The sequence below is a fragment of the Hemicordylus capensis genome, chromosome 11 (assembly GCF_027244095.1).
Source record: "Hemicordylus capensis ecotype Gifberg chromosome 11, rHemCap1.1.pri, whole genome shotgun sequence".
In the NCBI taxonomy this organism is placed as follows: Eukaryota; Metazoa; Chordata; class Lepidosauria; order Squamata; family Cordylidae; genus Hemicordylus; species Hemicordylus capensis.
This window is the reverse complement of record NC_069667.1, coordinates 12,194,357-12,209,828: the sequence shown is the minus strand read 5'-3', so window position 1 is coordinate 12,209,828 and position 15,472 is coordinate 12,194,357. Positions and strand designations below refer to the sequence as shown.

General features: G+C 48.1%; 1 protein-coding gene across 15 annotated transcripts in view; it reads left to right on the top strand.

Moving 5' to 3' along the window:
* LOC128335599 (connector enhancer of kinase suppressor of ras 2-like) overlaps window positions 1–15,472 on the top strand; it is a 443,349-nt gene that overhangs the window by 217,061 nt on the left and 210,816 nt on the right. For all 15 annotated transcript variants that reach the window (XM_053274147.1, XM_053274152.1, XM_053274150.1 and 12 more), the window contains 2 exons: window positions 7,235–7,437; window positions 11,092–11,179. In XM_053274147.1, coding sequence (XP_053130122.1) covers window positions 7,235–7,437; window positions 11,092–11,179 — 291 coding nt within the window. The remainder of the gene's footprint in view (window positions 1–7,234; window positions 7,438–11,091; window positions 11,180–15,472) is intronic.

Here is a 15,472-nt window from a genome sequence, read left to right as displayed (position 1 = left end):
ATCTTGTTAATGCAGAGGTGAGAATGTTAGACCAGCCTTGTGGTGATGGGGGGGAGGGGGCTGACAAAGCAGCACCATTTTATCCAGCACTTGGGAATTGTCTGGCTGAGAGAGGGAACAGCCTTGACTTATCTGAATTGCAACAACACCAAGTTGTTTGCTTTTGCTGTACCTGATAGTGATAATGGCCTTCCTTGATAGGAAATTGGCATGTTCCCAGGGTGTCTAGAGGGAGATGAATTATGGGCAGACACAGTGACTTGCCTTGTTAGCATGGGAATGGAGGAGAAAGTGGGACTCTGAAAAACAAGCAGGACAAGACAACTAGGATGCCAGTGGTGGCTGAAGTAGTTAGGAAGCTAAATTAGGTCCCTACATCTTGCTGTCATTTCATATTCGTACTTTCCCTGCCTAGCCACCTAGCTGCAAATGTATAACATGTCTATATGGCTGGAGAAGGGCCAGATATGGATATTGGGCTAACTGCATTACTCAGTTTTACCACACAGATTGGACAGGGTCTACCATCAGTCCATGGCAGGGATGTTGCCAAGATTCCTATACTTTGGTCTGGGAATGTTTCCCTTTCTTCCCCCTCCCACCCATTCCTCTAACAACCCCTTTTCTCTCACCTGCTTACCTGGCTGCTGCTATTGCTGTTCCAGGAGTGGCAAGAAAAAGAGAAGGAGAAATGTCTCCCCCAACCCTTCCCAAGTACAAGTAGCCCTTAGGAAATGTAGTTTGCACCCACAGGCCCCAATGAAGATAGGGCATGCTTAGTTCGAGTAAATAAGGGCCACTTTATTATTGTACAGCAGATTAAAAACTAGCAATGAGGTCCCTAACTAATCAGAATGCAGGTACTCCTCCTGTGTTGTGGCCCCTCCAAGTGAGGGCCATCCCACACCAGGGCAAAGGGTTAGGTGCCATGTCCTGACCTCCTCTCATCCCCAGGCTTCCCCCGCTGAGGTGGGGTGGCCCTACCTACCCCAAACCTAAGCCGCCAAAGCTCTGAGCCGGTGAGTTGTGCCACATAGGAACATAGGATGCTGCCATATACTGAGTCAGACCATTGGTCTATCTAGCCCAGTATTGTTTTCACAGTCTGACAGCAGCTTCTCCAAAGCTGCAGGCAGGAATCTCTCTCAGCCCTATTTTGGAGAAGCCAGGGAGGGAACTTGAAACCTTCTGCTCTTCCCAGAGCAGCTTCATCCCCTGAGGGGAATATCTTACAGTGCTCGCACATCAAGTCTCCCTTTCATATGCAACCAGGGTGGACCCTGCTTAGCTAAGGGGACAAGTCATGCTTGCTACCACAAGACCAGCCACCCCCTGAGTGGAGGCCATTCCCAGCCCTCCAGGCCACCAAAACTCTGAAGGGCTGTTTCTTGACCCCACCCCCACCCCAGCTGCCCCTCCAGCCAAACACCGATACTGAATCTACCTACCCAACACCTGCACTCTCCTGCCACAGAAGTGGGGCAAATATCTGTTTAGCCCCACTTCCCCAACCCAGAGAGCACTCTCTAGAGACCACGTTGCAAGACCTGGAGGAACAAATTGTTCCCCTGGTTGGACAAATGTATTTTGTCCCCCCATAAAGTGCTGCGTCCTGCACCCTGATGTCAGGATGCTGGATTACTTGCCCACCCAGGGCGATGACCACTCTCCCAATCTCCCCATTCACTTTCTTGCATGCCCTATTGAAGCACAGGGGTCCCCTGACCCCTCCAACTCAGCTTCCGAAGCAAGTTAGACCAAATCTACCGCATATCCGGCTATCTGGTGGCCAGGCCTCATAAATCCTTGATTGCCTAAAGAATCAGGGCCCTTCCCTGTAGCAAACCAGTGTCATTGCCCCCCAGGTGAATGACCAAGACCTGTGGTGTCCCCCTTGAGGTGGCATACTCCTCAAGTAGTGGAAGGAAAAGGTTTCCAGCATTCCTCGGCACCCCATCCAATCCACTTCTGCCACTCCCGGAAGGCCCAACTGAGTACCCATGCTGGTCTGCCGAGCTCTCTGACTGGCCCAAAACACATAGCTGTGCCCATAGATGAATACCCGCAATGGGCAAGGGAGTCACAGACGGTCTGCAAGACAAAACAGGTTGTTACCTCACATGCACACCCTCCACTGCTGCAGAGGGCATATGTAGTGGTGGCAGGTGGACAAACACCACCTCCTCAACTCCCGGATACAGCTCTCAGGCAGCCCCACTGCTGCCACCAAAGAGGCTGCCCCTATCCAAAAAGAGTGGGTGCCATATTTTCTTGAGTCGAGGCCCACCCTCCTCAAAGCATCCTTTACCAGAGCCCAGAACTGGAAGCGGATCAAGGGTGTTGTGTCTGCATGGTGGAATAGCTGGCCGCAGCCCTCCCCACGCACAGCTAGGTAAGCTTGCATGGCCTGTACTAGGCAAAGGCCCACGTTAGACCCCTCGGCCAGGGTGATGGTAGCACCCCTATCCTTCTGGTCGTTCTTTGCCCGACGCAAGTGCAACACCACCCTGTCCCTTTCCAACCGGGCATCCTCGTACTACAGGGCCTGAGCCGACACATCAAACCTGGAAGTGGCGACCAGCTCGCTGATTCACAACACACCAAAGAAGGCCACTAGGCAGGAGGCCTTACGCAGCCGGACCTTAAAGTTGGAAAAACAAATATCCTAAACGCCTCATCATAACAGGCCCAAGCAGGCCCACTGAACTCCGAAAATGCATGATAAATGGTCTAGATACTTCACCATAGATGCTCCCCGTGCTGGCTGCTTCTGCAATACCACCCCCATGTACACCATGTACCCGACCAGCCAGTTCAACCAGTTGTGGTCAACCGCCTTGTACCTGAGCCTTTCCTTGTCTTTCAGGTCTCCCTTGTCCCCATCCCTGGGTTCTGTTTCCCGGAGCAACAATGAGAACATCTCCACATATTCGTTCCTCCAGATTTTTTCCTTATTGGCCAGCAGCAAGTGATCGCCCAGTGGCACAGACACCCACCCCTGGGAGTAGTGTTCAATTTTGTCATTTATTGCCACTGATCCCCTGCCCTTGGCTACCTGTCCTGGGTCTGTGCTTGCTGCCTTATCACACACCCCACTTCAACTCCCAAGGTGTAAGCTGCTGCTCCTGGGCAGCTGGTTCTGCCTTCTTCTCTGTTTCCCCAGCAGTCCCTGTCACGCTGGGGGCCAAGTAACCTGGTCCTACCAGCCATGTTGTCATTCCATCCCAGACATTGTCTAGGTGCCCGGCCCAAGGGGGATAGCCCCAACCCCAGCTCACCAAATGATCCTACATCTGCATCCAAAGTGGTCCGATCTGGCGACCCCACAGGTCCAGCAGCATCCGCTGATCCAGTCACCTCGCCTTCGTCTTTCGCCAGTGCATCCAGCCTCGCCTCAACTGACTGCAAGAATTGTAGCTGCTTGTTAGATCAATTCCCTGCCTTCCCTGCACCCTCCTTCCTGACTGTCTTGGAACCCTCGTCCCGAGGGCCCTTCCTCTTGGCTTCCAAAGCTTCCAAGTGGGACAAGATCCTTGCCATTACCAGCTGCCCTTCATCCTCTGAACCAGAGGAGGGTTCAGGATCTCTGGGCCAAGTTGGAAGCCACATAGGGGTGGGGGCCTTCTTCTTGCCCTTCACTTTGCTGGGCCCCTTCCTCAATGGCATGACTCAGCAAGGTCAAGAATAGCCAGCGAATGCTCTGAGTAATGTAACTATCCTCAGTGGGATAAAATGGCCCCCCAGTGAGCTGCCCAGTGGTGCCCAACTAGCTTATTAAATGCTGCAGATAAATTTAAAACCTGCCTCCTGCAATGAATTTAAAGAATGCCCCAAAGAATTCAACAAATGCCCCTAGTTAATGAATGCCCCCAATTAAACTACACCATCCACTGAATTAATAAATGCTTCCCACTGAGTTAACAAATTTATTCATTCTATACCACCATTCCAAAAATGGCTCAGGGCGGTTTACACAAAGAAATAACAAACAAATAAGATGGAACCCTGTCCCCGAAGGGCTCACAATCTAAAAAGAAACATAAGATAGACACCAGCAACAGTCACTGGAAGGATGCTGTGCTGGGAGTGGATAGGGCCAGTTACTCTCCTCCTGCTAAATAAAAGAGAATCACCATGTTAAAAGGTGCCTCTTTGCCAAGTTAGCAGGGGTCCCACCAGTGGCCACCAGTGCCCACCAATGACCACCAATGAATCAACTACCCCAATTAATAAAGGCCTGCCAATGAATTAACTGCCCCAATTGATAAATACCCTCCAACGAACTAAAAATGCCCCCCAATGAATTAATGCCCAATTAATAAGACCCCCAACCTCAATCAATAAAGGCTCCCCATTCAATACCAGTTCCCTTGAATCAATGAATGTTTCCCTGTTAAGTGACACTCCCCACCAGCTAAAGGAGCCCCCACACTGAGTTCTAATATCACCAGGGTCCAGAAAAAGCCCCCGGCTGCTTGCTCCCTCGACGTTCCACTCAATGCCGCTTGTCCAAAGGCGCAAAATTGGGTCCGTTTCCTTGCACGCCGCTCCACTCAGCTCTCAGCTCCACTCGGCTGCCTGGCGTGTTCGACCTGCCCACGTGGCCACTCAGTGAGACTGAGGAAGAGGTTGCAGGTGGTCACTTGAGGAGCAAGCACTCCCTCCTCCTGCCCGGCAGCCGAGAGACCCCTGGCAGCCAAAAGACCAAAGAAGAGGTCCACACGCCTGCATGTGGTTGCCCGAGAAGTGACCAAACAGCACTCCCTCCTCTCACCCAGCAGCCGACAGACTCCCGGCAGCCGAGGGACCAAAGAAGAGGTCAGCACATTTCCACACTCAAGGAGCGACCCAACAGCACTCCCTCCTCTCTGTCCGGGAGAGTTGCAGTTTGGGGGCTCATACATCAGTTTGGATTGGCTCAGAAATAAATCAAGCTATTTCCCCATTTCCCCCCAAGCCACTCTGATTTGAGCCTGAAGGAAGACATCCATCCACAGCGATTTGCTCTTTGGTCCCCTAGCACATTAACAAAGAACCAAGTGGGCCCTTGAGACTATTAGTCCAAGATATGGACTATCTTGGTTACAATTCTAGATCCTAGCCAGGAAGCAAACTCTTCCCACATCCTAATCTTTATTAAATTATATTTTATGGTAAAAGAAAAACAAAGCACCCAATGCAAGACCACCCATCAGCCAATCTGCATCTGGTTCTATTTGGAAGAAACCGATTGTCAAGGTCCACCTTCATTGTTCTGGTATGACAGTTAGGTATAAAACAATCTCCCTCTGCAAAACAGAATAATACATATTCAGGTATGTTGTTGCTCATAGTTGCTGTCAGGTATTCAGCGATGCGTGTTGGTAAATGGCTTGTACTGGGATGCCATACAGTCATGCCATAAGCATTTGCTGAATGTTGTAATGTTAACAATTACTTTGGCATACTATTGTTTTCTGATCCCCCTCCCACCGTGAGAGGGGGAGTCAAGTCTGAATGTGTTAGGTGAGAGCAGTTGCTCTTGGGAGTTTTTGCGTGATTTGGGGGTTATGTGATAATACTGGTGTGGGGGTTGTCGATAATCCCCCCCCCCCAATGAAATGCACCAGCAGAGCATTGGAATTCAGACTGATTGCATTCCTGGAGGTGGTTATAATGTATACATTGTATTGTATCATGGCTGGCCAACCTGAGGATCTCCAGCTGTTGTTGGGCTACAACTCCAACAATTGAGGCTGGGGATGATGGGAGTTGTAGTCTAGCAACAGCTAGGAGGCCTTAGGTCTGCCACCCTTCTGCAATATTGTGGCTGTTTGTCCTTTCATGGCTGCTTGAGGCACATGGGGGAAGAATGAAGCCCACTGAGGACAGGTTGGAGTCACATGAGACAGGCAGGGGGGTAACTGGCAATACAGACTTATATGTAGGTATCTGCGGGTACAGATGCAGTGAGCAGGAATCAGAATGAGACAAGCAGAAGGATAAAAAATTAGTGAAACAATGTGCAGGACGAGATAACTCAAAAACAGAAAACAAGGCAATTCTCATGATTGCCAGGTGTGGGCTGGGAGGCTGCGTAGGGAAAGCGTGCTCTTTGTCCCTGTCTCTGTGTGTGTCTCCTTGGACTGAACTCATCTGGGCCTTGGCTAACTGCCGGGTTTCTTAAGAGGGTTAGGCAGGCGAGGAGCAGAGGGATCCATGAGGATCCCTCTGCTTCTCATGACCAGGCTAACCCTGGCTGGACTGCTCCAGGGTGGGTTAGGCTGGTCGTGAGAACAGCCTCATTCCAGCAATTGCCAGAGTCAAACAGAGCCCTAATACCTTGGTGCAAGAGGGGGGTGATCACCTTCTTTCAAGGCTTTCAAAAAGAGGCTGGTTGACCATCTGTTAGGGATGCTGTAGCCATTTCATTTACTGAGTGGGAGGATGGACTAGAACAGGGTTTCTTAACCTTGGGCCCCCTGTTGTTGGACTACAACTCCCAGAATCCCCAGACATGGCCTTTGTGGCTGGGGATTCTGGGAGTTGTAGTCCAACAACATCTGGGGGCCCAAGGTTAAGAAATCCTGGACTAGAAGACCTCCAAGTTCCAACTCTAAATTTCTATCATATCGTTCTATATCCAAGCCAAGCCCTTTTCCTTACTGGTCGTGAGTGGATTCTTAAGGTACCACACACAGGCTTGGACTCTCGCATTCCTCCAATGATCTGTAGTTTCCTGGTGGGACTTCAGGCAAAGTGAACAGGATGAGCATGGGGTGCTGGGCATTTAGGGGGAGGGGTTCCTCTTGTGGCTCCTGTTCAGGTGATCTGGATTTCAGCCCCCTGTGACTGAAACTGACTGCCAGTTCCTTCCTGAATGGCTTATTTCCAGGCTGGATTGCAGATGAACCCGGTCTATGTGGGGCCTCTATTTTTACCCCTTCCAGGTTGGTATTTGGGTCTGTGTCGGATATGATATTGCCCCTTCCTCTAAGTTGGTATCTGAGCAACTTGCCCGACAGGGCCATGAAAGCAGTTGCACAGTTCAGACTATTAGCTGAAATACAGCTACACAGAGAAATTGTTTGTATTCTGTCAAAGCCATGAGATAGAATGAGATGTGAACCTAAATGAATAGATAAATTTGGTTTTTGTGGCTCAGACGTTGAGCAAAATCAAAGCACATATAACATGCTTGTAGTGATTGGGTTGCCTGCATTACAACTGTACCCATCTTTTTGCTTGCTTTCAGAATTATGGCCTGGAGACCGAAAACCTGAGGACTCTTTCCCACAAGCTGAACGCGTCAGCCAAAAATCTTCAGAACTTCATAACGGGTAGAAGGAGGAGTGGCCATTATGATGGGAGAGCGTCCCGGAGACTGCCAAATGATTTTCTTACCTCTGTTGTTGACCTGATTGGTGCTGCCAAGAACTTGCTTGCCTGGCTGGACAGGTAATTGAGTCAGTCTTTTGGAGAGAAAAGACCTCCCCGCCCCAACCTTCAAGATTCCATTTATGCTTTTGTCATATCTTGAGGTGAAGACAAATAAGTAACTTTAAGGAGTTGATGGTAGTATTTGGAGTCCTTCTCCTCTGGGTAACTGCATACCTGCCAACAGGTCTCTATTTTCCCACTCATTTTTTTGTAGTTCCAAAATATATCATATATATCAAGCACAGTTTCCAGGTATTCACACATGAGAAAATATAATAGTTCTTCTACCTGGTATTTTGAGAATTCCCATTCACCTGAATGGGAAAATAAGGATATGTGAGCAGGTATGTATTTGCTACAAATATGATTCACAATTAGGGCTGTTGCACATGTCAGTTTTGCTGGGGTAGACATTTCCCCCCCCCCCAAAAAACCCCAACCCCCCCCAAACCATGAGATGTGCAAATACTCACCTTTCTTAAAACCAATATGGGGCCAGTTGCTTTGGCTGCTGTACCCCACCCCGCTTCTGCTGTTGTTTTCTCCATCCTGGATTAGTCACATGGACGGTCTTACCCAAACACAGTCCACGGACAGTCAAATCAGATACGATACTAAATGTGTCATTGGTGCATCTGTCTCTCTCTTTTTTTCCTAGCTGTAATGCATGGCGAGGAGACATTTAATCCTTTCCCTTCATGCTACATTCCTGATGAAAAGAGGCTCACATACCTGCTGTAACTAGGCAAAGAGGCACAGTTTTAGTGGTGTATATTTAGCAAAGATAAAACTGTCCCTACTCAACCCAGCATAGCATCCCTCCTGTGGCTCTTGCTGGTGTCTCCCTTCTTTTTATTTTGAGTCCCTTTGGGGCAAAGAAACATCAAGGCTCTCCACATGAGTAGTGCGGAGAGCCGTGAGGGGGTTTGCTTGGCCCACTCTCCCCACACACGAGCAGTCAGCTTGCCCTGAGCAGCCGGATCAGCCACCCATATGATTACTGGCTCCATGATGGAGCCAGTTGGAGTGGCAGGGATCTGGGGCCTCTTGGCCCCCGGAAGTCCCAGAATGCCTCGCATGAGTATGCAGGGCATTCTGGGGAGCCCCCCCCAATGCTGGGGGGGCCCCTTGTTGTAGCCTCCTGGTCAGGGGTCTCCTCATGGGTCACTGTGGTATGGAGTTGCACCGCAGCAACACACAATCCAATAAATGGGGTTAGCTCGTTTAAGGAGAGGGGCACATTGGGGGGTTTGCTGCTGGGAGCTGCACAGCTCCCGTTTCAGCCCATGACCAGGCGAAACTGGGCTAGGCTCCCTTAGCCCGGTTTCACCTGGTGGTGAGAATAGCCTCATCTTCTCATTCCTTTTGCCATGTAAACCACTTAGCTTTATTTGTGGGGAAGTGGTCTGTAAATATTCTGAGTAATGAGAAACCATTTTTGGAAGGGCGGTATATAAATCAAATAAATAATAATAAATAAATAAATAAACCCTGGGAGGAAAACCTCCATTGTTCCTAAGGGAAGCTTCCCTCCTGGGGCTTTATAGCAGATGTTGGGGGGAGATCTTAGTCCAGATAATGGCAAGAGAGGTGTGGGTTAAAAGCAGCCTCTCCATTTAATTTGGGGGCGGGGGGGAGAGGCAGGTACATGATCAATGATGCAGTCTGGTTTGGCCCGTTAATGAACAGTGGCAATGTCCCTGAAGGCAGATAAATGAGGGCAAAGGAGGGCAATTCAAAGAAGTATGTGAACATTTTCACAAAGAAGTGCCCAAGGGGGCATTAATTTGGCTTTGCCAGAAATTTCTCCTTAAGGATCTTCGTTGATTGCATAAGAAGAAAAACAGATAAAAACAAACAAACATTTCAACGCCAAATACAACAGCAGCTTCAGTGTACTTCTTATTATTTCTGTGGATCACAATTCTAGATTGTTCTAGCTTCCACTCTAATTACACACAACCAGGTAGCAATTTCTTGAACAAATAAGGCAGAGGGAAAGACAGAGGGAAGGGGGCAGGGAGAGAGAGGAAAATAAACTGCCAGAAATGTTCACAAAAGCAGGAGTATAGTTTAAGCTCCACCCTACTTCAAATCGTAAATTCATACCTACTGAATTGGACAGATTCACATGCTTATCTGTGCTTCAACAGGGCTGATAAGCAGCAAAGGAGCAAGGAAGTGGTGATGCCATTTGTCAGATTGGAAAGCAAGTTTTTCTTAGTCAAGCTGGACACAAATTTGAGCTGAGGTTCCTCCCCCCGCCCCAACATTTCCCCATTCCCAGCTCTACCTTTTACAAGTTTAAGGAGCTTTGCAAGCTTAAGGAGATTTAGAAGCTTAAGGAACAATCTAGCCAGTACTGTGAACGGGTCTCCAAGGACTCTGTTAGAAATTTTTGCCAGCCATGCTAACTGGGTTTCTGAGCCCAGCCAGGGGGCATGGATCATGGCACAGGCTTCTCTTGGCCTGCATCCTCCTCCTGTCTCAGACTGCATCTGGAAAATGGCTTAAAAGAAAACATTTCTCATGGATCAGATCTGCCTGCAGGTGGACAGCTAATGTCCCGTCATATTATCTTTCCCCAAAGTGGAAGAAGATTTTGATTTAAGGCTGCTTCCAAGCAAGCAATTCTTCATGTGTATTTTGTGGTGGTGCAAACATGTGACAGACTATAGCACATGTCTACTCAGATGTTTCAACTGGAAATGGCAGGAAATAGGAAACTTTTTACTTGCAAAGTTCTGTTGCTGAACAATGTGGCCCATCTCATTTTGCATTATTTGATCATTCCCAGTGACCATCACTGAGGCCCGGAGGTACACCTACATCTTCGGGAAACTTTTCTTCTCTTGAGGTGACCTGTAAAACCCCCAAACTGCTTCCTAACTTTCTGTTCCTTAAACTGCTCCTGAGTGTTTGATTTTCCTGAATTTTTACAAAGCTCTTATGACAGCCCTTCTGAAGCTACCTACTTCTGTATTCACATTCGGGGGGGGCACTTTATGGAGGCAGCTGATGAAGACTATTTTTAATTCTTTATTTCATTATACAAAATGGTATAACAATTAAAGAAACCAAACTAATATATTGGCTACAGAAATCATAATAACCCAATGGGATTTTTTAAATTTCTCCCCCCGACACACACTAAAAATTTGAGCTTTACATCTGAAACATGACTTCTATCCTTTCTGGCAAGTGATTCTCCCACATGAGCTGGGAGGTGAATCACATTAGGGACTGCATGGTTGGGTCAGCCTTCATTTCGCTTGCCTTGAGAAAGAACATGTTTGGATGTTACCAGCTTGTCAACAGATCTAGAGACTGAAATCCAAGATCTAATGAGCCTGTTGATCCCAACTGGTTCTTACTCAGAGCTGTGTGCATGCCCTCATTTTTTAAGGTTGTACCGCAAGAGCTGAAGATCAGTGAAGCTAGATGATGTGGGGGTCTTCTGAAAATTCCCCCTTCCCTGATTGTTTAAAGCTATTAATCCTTTGGTGTATTTCTAGTCAAGCGCTACAAAACTGAACCAATCAGAGTGTATATAGTCATTAATCATGGTCTGCTTATAGGAAATACGAATAGTACATATTCATTATAATGCTAGTATGATTACAGGAATTGTAAATGAGGGCATTCATAACTTTTGAAATCCTCTCTTAATAGGTCTCCATTTGTCAGTGTGACAGAATACTCACTGCTGAAGAATAACATTGTTCAACTGTGCCTGGAACTAACAACCATCGTGCAACAGGTAAGAACCAGTTATTGCACCCAGACCCCAATGAAGACACGACTCTTGGGTGGACTAAAAATGGGCCACAACTTTATTAAATTAATCAACAAAAGGAGGAGGATTGGTTCTCCACCCCCAGCCACCCCCATAGTGTGGAAACTAAATATTCACTGACTGCAGTGAATCCACCTAAGAGAGAACAGGCGATACCCCTTGGCTCCAGCCAGCATCATCCCTGTGGCTAATACTGCCATCTTAGCTGACCTATGTCAAAGCCACCTGCCTCAGGATCACCCCCTCAAGCTCTGGGGTCCTTTAAGGAGGGTCATCCCTTGCCAGGGAGGAGTAAATCCAGGGCCAGCACTCTGTGAGCCATGAAGCCTCTAAGGACTGCCAAGGGCTCCTTCTGATGCCAAACTCTTGCTTTAAGGTGCTCACTAGGGAATGTGTAAATCCATTTGGGTATAAATCAATTTGTACCCAAGTCTAGCTGATTCGGGTGATTTGGAAACAGAGCAAATCACCCCGGTGATCCATTGGCTAGATGTGGGTCCAAATCAAATTGTGCCAGATTTGATTTGATTCAAATTCCTCCTATCATTTCCCCCAGATTCCCAGCTTGCATTTCTTTAAAAGCTAAGCTCTAGCCCTTGTAGAAGTGGAGTTATGGAGCAAAATGGGTGGTCACTATTTTTCCAAGTGTTTGGCTTCTTTGGTGTATAATAACTTTTCCTCAATGAATCCCTATGAAGATTCATTACACACTTTCATTTCTTCTATTCATTTTGACTGTCTTTGAACAGTGCCAACTGCCAACTCCCATGTGCCAACTACACCCCCCCTCCACCTGCAAGGCAATGAATCCCTATGAGGATTCATTATAAACCAAAGAATCTAAACACCTCAAAAAATCCTAAAATATATATTGAGTACTCAGTGGGTTGCTGGGGGGGGGGTAGTTTGCACATGGGATGCCACTAATTCCCCAACCCCACCTGCAGAAGCCACTGCAGCCCTGGAAAAGACAGTTCACCAAAAACCTTGTGCCTTTCCCGAGACTGTGGGGAAAGAAGAAGAAAAGTATTCCTGGTTTCATTTAAAAGGTTAAGCCACAGAAGACTCTGCTCCCTCGCCATACCCAGGAAAACGAGAAGCAGAGCCAGCCTGTCTTCTGCCCATGCCAGCAGGATGTACCTACAAGGATCAAGGAAGGGCGATAAAGAGCAGAAGTGGCAGCATTGCTTTTGATGAAGAGCTGGTCTGAAGGAGGAGAGCTGGCCTGAATGGTCCCCTTGGCTAAGCAGGCTCTACCATAGTTTGCATGCAAATGGGAAACTACATGTGCGAGCACTGTAAGATATTCCTCTTAGGGGATGGAGCCGCTCTGGAAAGAGCATCTGCTTGCATGCAGAAGATGCCAGGTTCCCTCCCTGGCACCTCCCAGATAGGGCTGAGAGAGATTCCTGCCTGCAGCCTTGGAGAAGCCACTGCCAGTCTCTGTAGGCAATACTGAGCTAGCAATAGCAATAGCAATAGCACTTACATTTATATACCGCTCTATAGCCGGAGCTCTCTAAGTGGTTTACAATGATGTAGCATATTGCCCCCAACATTCTGGGTACTTATTTTACCGACCTCGGAAGGATGGAAGGCTGAGTCAACCTTGAGCCCCTGGTCAGGATCGAACTTGTAACCTTCTGGTTACAGGGCGGCAGTTTTTTTACCACTGCGCCACCAGGGGCTCAGATGGACCAAGGGTCTGACTTGGCATAATACAGCTTCTTATGCTCCTATGAGAATCAGCCAGGGCTGCTTTCATTCCGATTGGAATAGCAACTTCAATAGTTGACTCAATTGCTTCTGAATTGAATTGGCCATGAAGCTTATTATCTGAATTGAATTGGCACGCCACTTATTAGGGCTGTTCTCATGATCAACAGGAGGGTGGGAGAAGCCTCCTCCTCCTCTAATTCAGGAGCTGGACACACTCCTGGTTTGTCAGTCGTGTGTTAGAGAGAAACAAGGTCCCAACCTCTGGCCTTGTTTTTGCCTAACACATGATTGAAAACCAGCAGCTTCTTCGAGCCTAATGCCGATCATGAGAACAGACCTAGAGGCTGGTCACACAATCACTGGAAACCAGGCTAAGGGAGCCCAGCCCAGTTTCCAGTGATCGTCGGAACCATGGTGGTGCCTTCCTGAGGCTCCAGGGGCTGGCTTGCTGAATGGTGCTGCTCCCCTTCCCCCTTCCCCCGGAGCTCCCCGGCCCGCAGAAGCAACTGACCAAAGCTGCTGCACATCTGGGTGGCCAATCTGACCACCCAGCAACGAGCGACTACCGAACGCCATGAAGCTCTACACCTTGATCGTGTGTAGAGCCTCCTAGCATTTTATAAAACTCTGTTGCTGTGTGTCTGTCCCTGAGTCTTTTTTTTTTTCAAATGTAACCCTTCTCTTACTGCAAGCCTTAAGTAAATTGAGGACTGAGCATCAGTCTTGAACATCTGACTTCCTGAATACCTTGGCAGATTCCCAAAGTGTTTGAGATACTGCATTTATGTTGTATATCTAGGTATAAAGTTCCATCTCGCCAAACCCTAATTTAAATTAGGTTGATGTAAAAAGCTAATAGATTTTTCTGTTATGCAATGTGAATCCCAATCAATCTTGGAAAAGAAAGCTTTGCAAATCAAATAGAAACCGTTGGAATCCTCTGCCAGAGCCTGTGCTGTTCTTTAAAATTAATTCATTCCGCTCTACAAAACAGAGGAAATTTTTCAGATACACTCTGCAACTGAAGTCCTTTATTCTTTGACCTGAAATAATTAGGTTTGCTGTGAAGGAAGCTCAAGTTGCATTTCTGATGCATAAATTAAAAGGAATAATGTCGACAGAAACATCAACTTGAAAGTCTAGCAGTAAGCCCAGCTCCAATTGATTTATCCTCTTGGTGTTTTGAGAGTTAAATGGAAACCGTGTATAATAAAATGGATATTCCATTTGAAGTATTTTAAACTAGGAAGGGGAAAAATCGCCTTGGGGTCTAATCAGGCAAGCTGACTGAGTGGGTTTTGGGGGGGGGGGCGGTGCTGTAGAAATAAAGAGGGAACTTCAAAGAAGTACTTGACCATCAAGAGCAGGGAAAGATACTTCCATATCCCTAGATTCCTTGGTTGTTGAAACTGTGTCTCACTCATTATTTCAGGTGTTGATTTTTAAATGTTTCTCCATCAGAACTTAAGATAAGATTTATATTTCTAGAAAAGAAAACCAGCAGAATAAATATGAAGTCCTAACAACTAACTCTTTGGCTTGACATACAGACTGCACTAGGGCAAGAAACAAAGATGCCCCCATGCAAAGAGCGGATGCTGAAAGCTTCACAATCTCTTGCGTGTTGCACTTGCACAACAAGAACAGTGGATAGCTTTGCATCATTCTCTGCAACATATATGGAGGCTGTTCTCACATGCAAGTCTAATTCAGGCTAGGGAAGCACAGCCTGGATTAGGCTGTGGGTGAGAACCACCAGGATCGGGCCCAATCCTGGTGGGGCAGCACTGCCTAGCCCCACTTTCAAACCTAGCTGTTAGCCAAAGTTAACGGAGCGAGCATTTAACCCGGGCTACCAGATCGTGTGTTCACTGGGGCTATGTTTAGTCCCAGCAGAGTAGGAATGTGCACGGAACCGCGGAGCTGCAGTCCGGCACTGGTGTGGGGGGCTTATTAAGGGCAGGGGAGGGTGTACTTACCCCCGCCGGCCGCATTTCCCCTGCCGGCGCGTTCATTTTGAAAAGCTTTTGGGGCGGCAGGATACCTCCCTGCCGCCCCTTCCCCCAGTCATCAGCAAAAGTCTTCAAAAAGCCTTTTGCACGTGTGCACATCACACGCGCACGTCACGTCTCTGCAATGTGTGCACACACGTGACACAGAGACGTGATGTGGGTGCACGACGTGCGCATGCGCAAAAGGCTTTTTGAAGCCTTTTGCCGACGACTGGGGGAAGGGGCGGCAGGGAGGTATCCTGCCGCCCCAAAAGCTTTACAAAATGAATGCGCCAGTGGAGGAAACGCCGCGGAGGGTAAGTTCACCCTCCCCCACCCTTAAAGAGCCCCTCACACCAGTGCTGGATCGCCCTCATGTCCAGACCAGTTTGGAGGCCTTCAGAATGGCCACTGGACCGGTGCACATCACACGCGTACGTCACGTCTCTGCAATGTGTGTGCACACGTGACACAGAGACATGATGTGCGTGCACAACGTGCGCATGCGCAAAAGGCTTTCTGAAGCCTTTTGCCGACGACTGGGGGA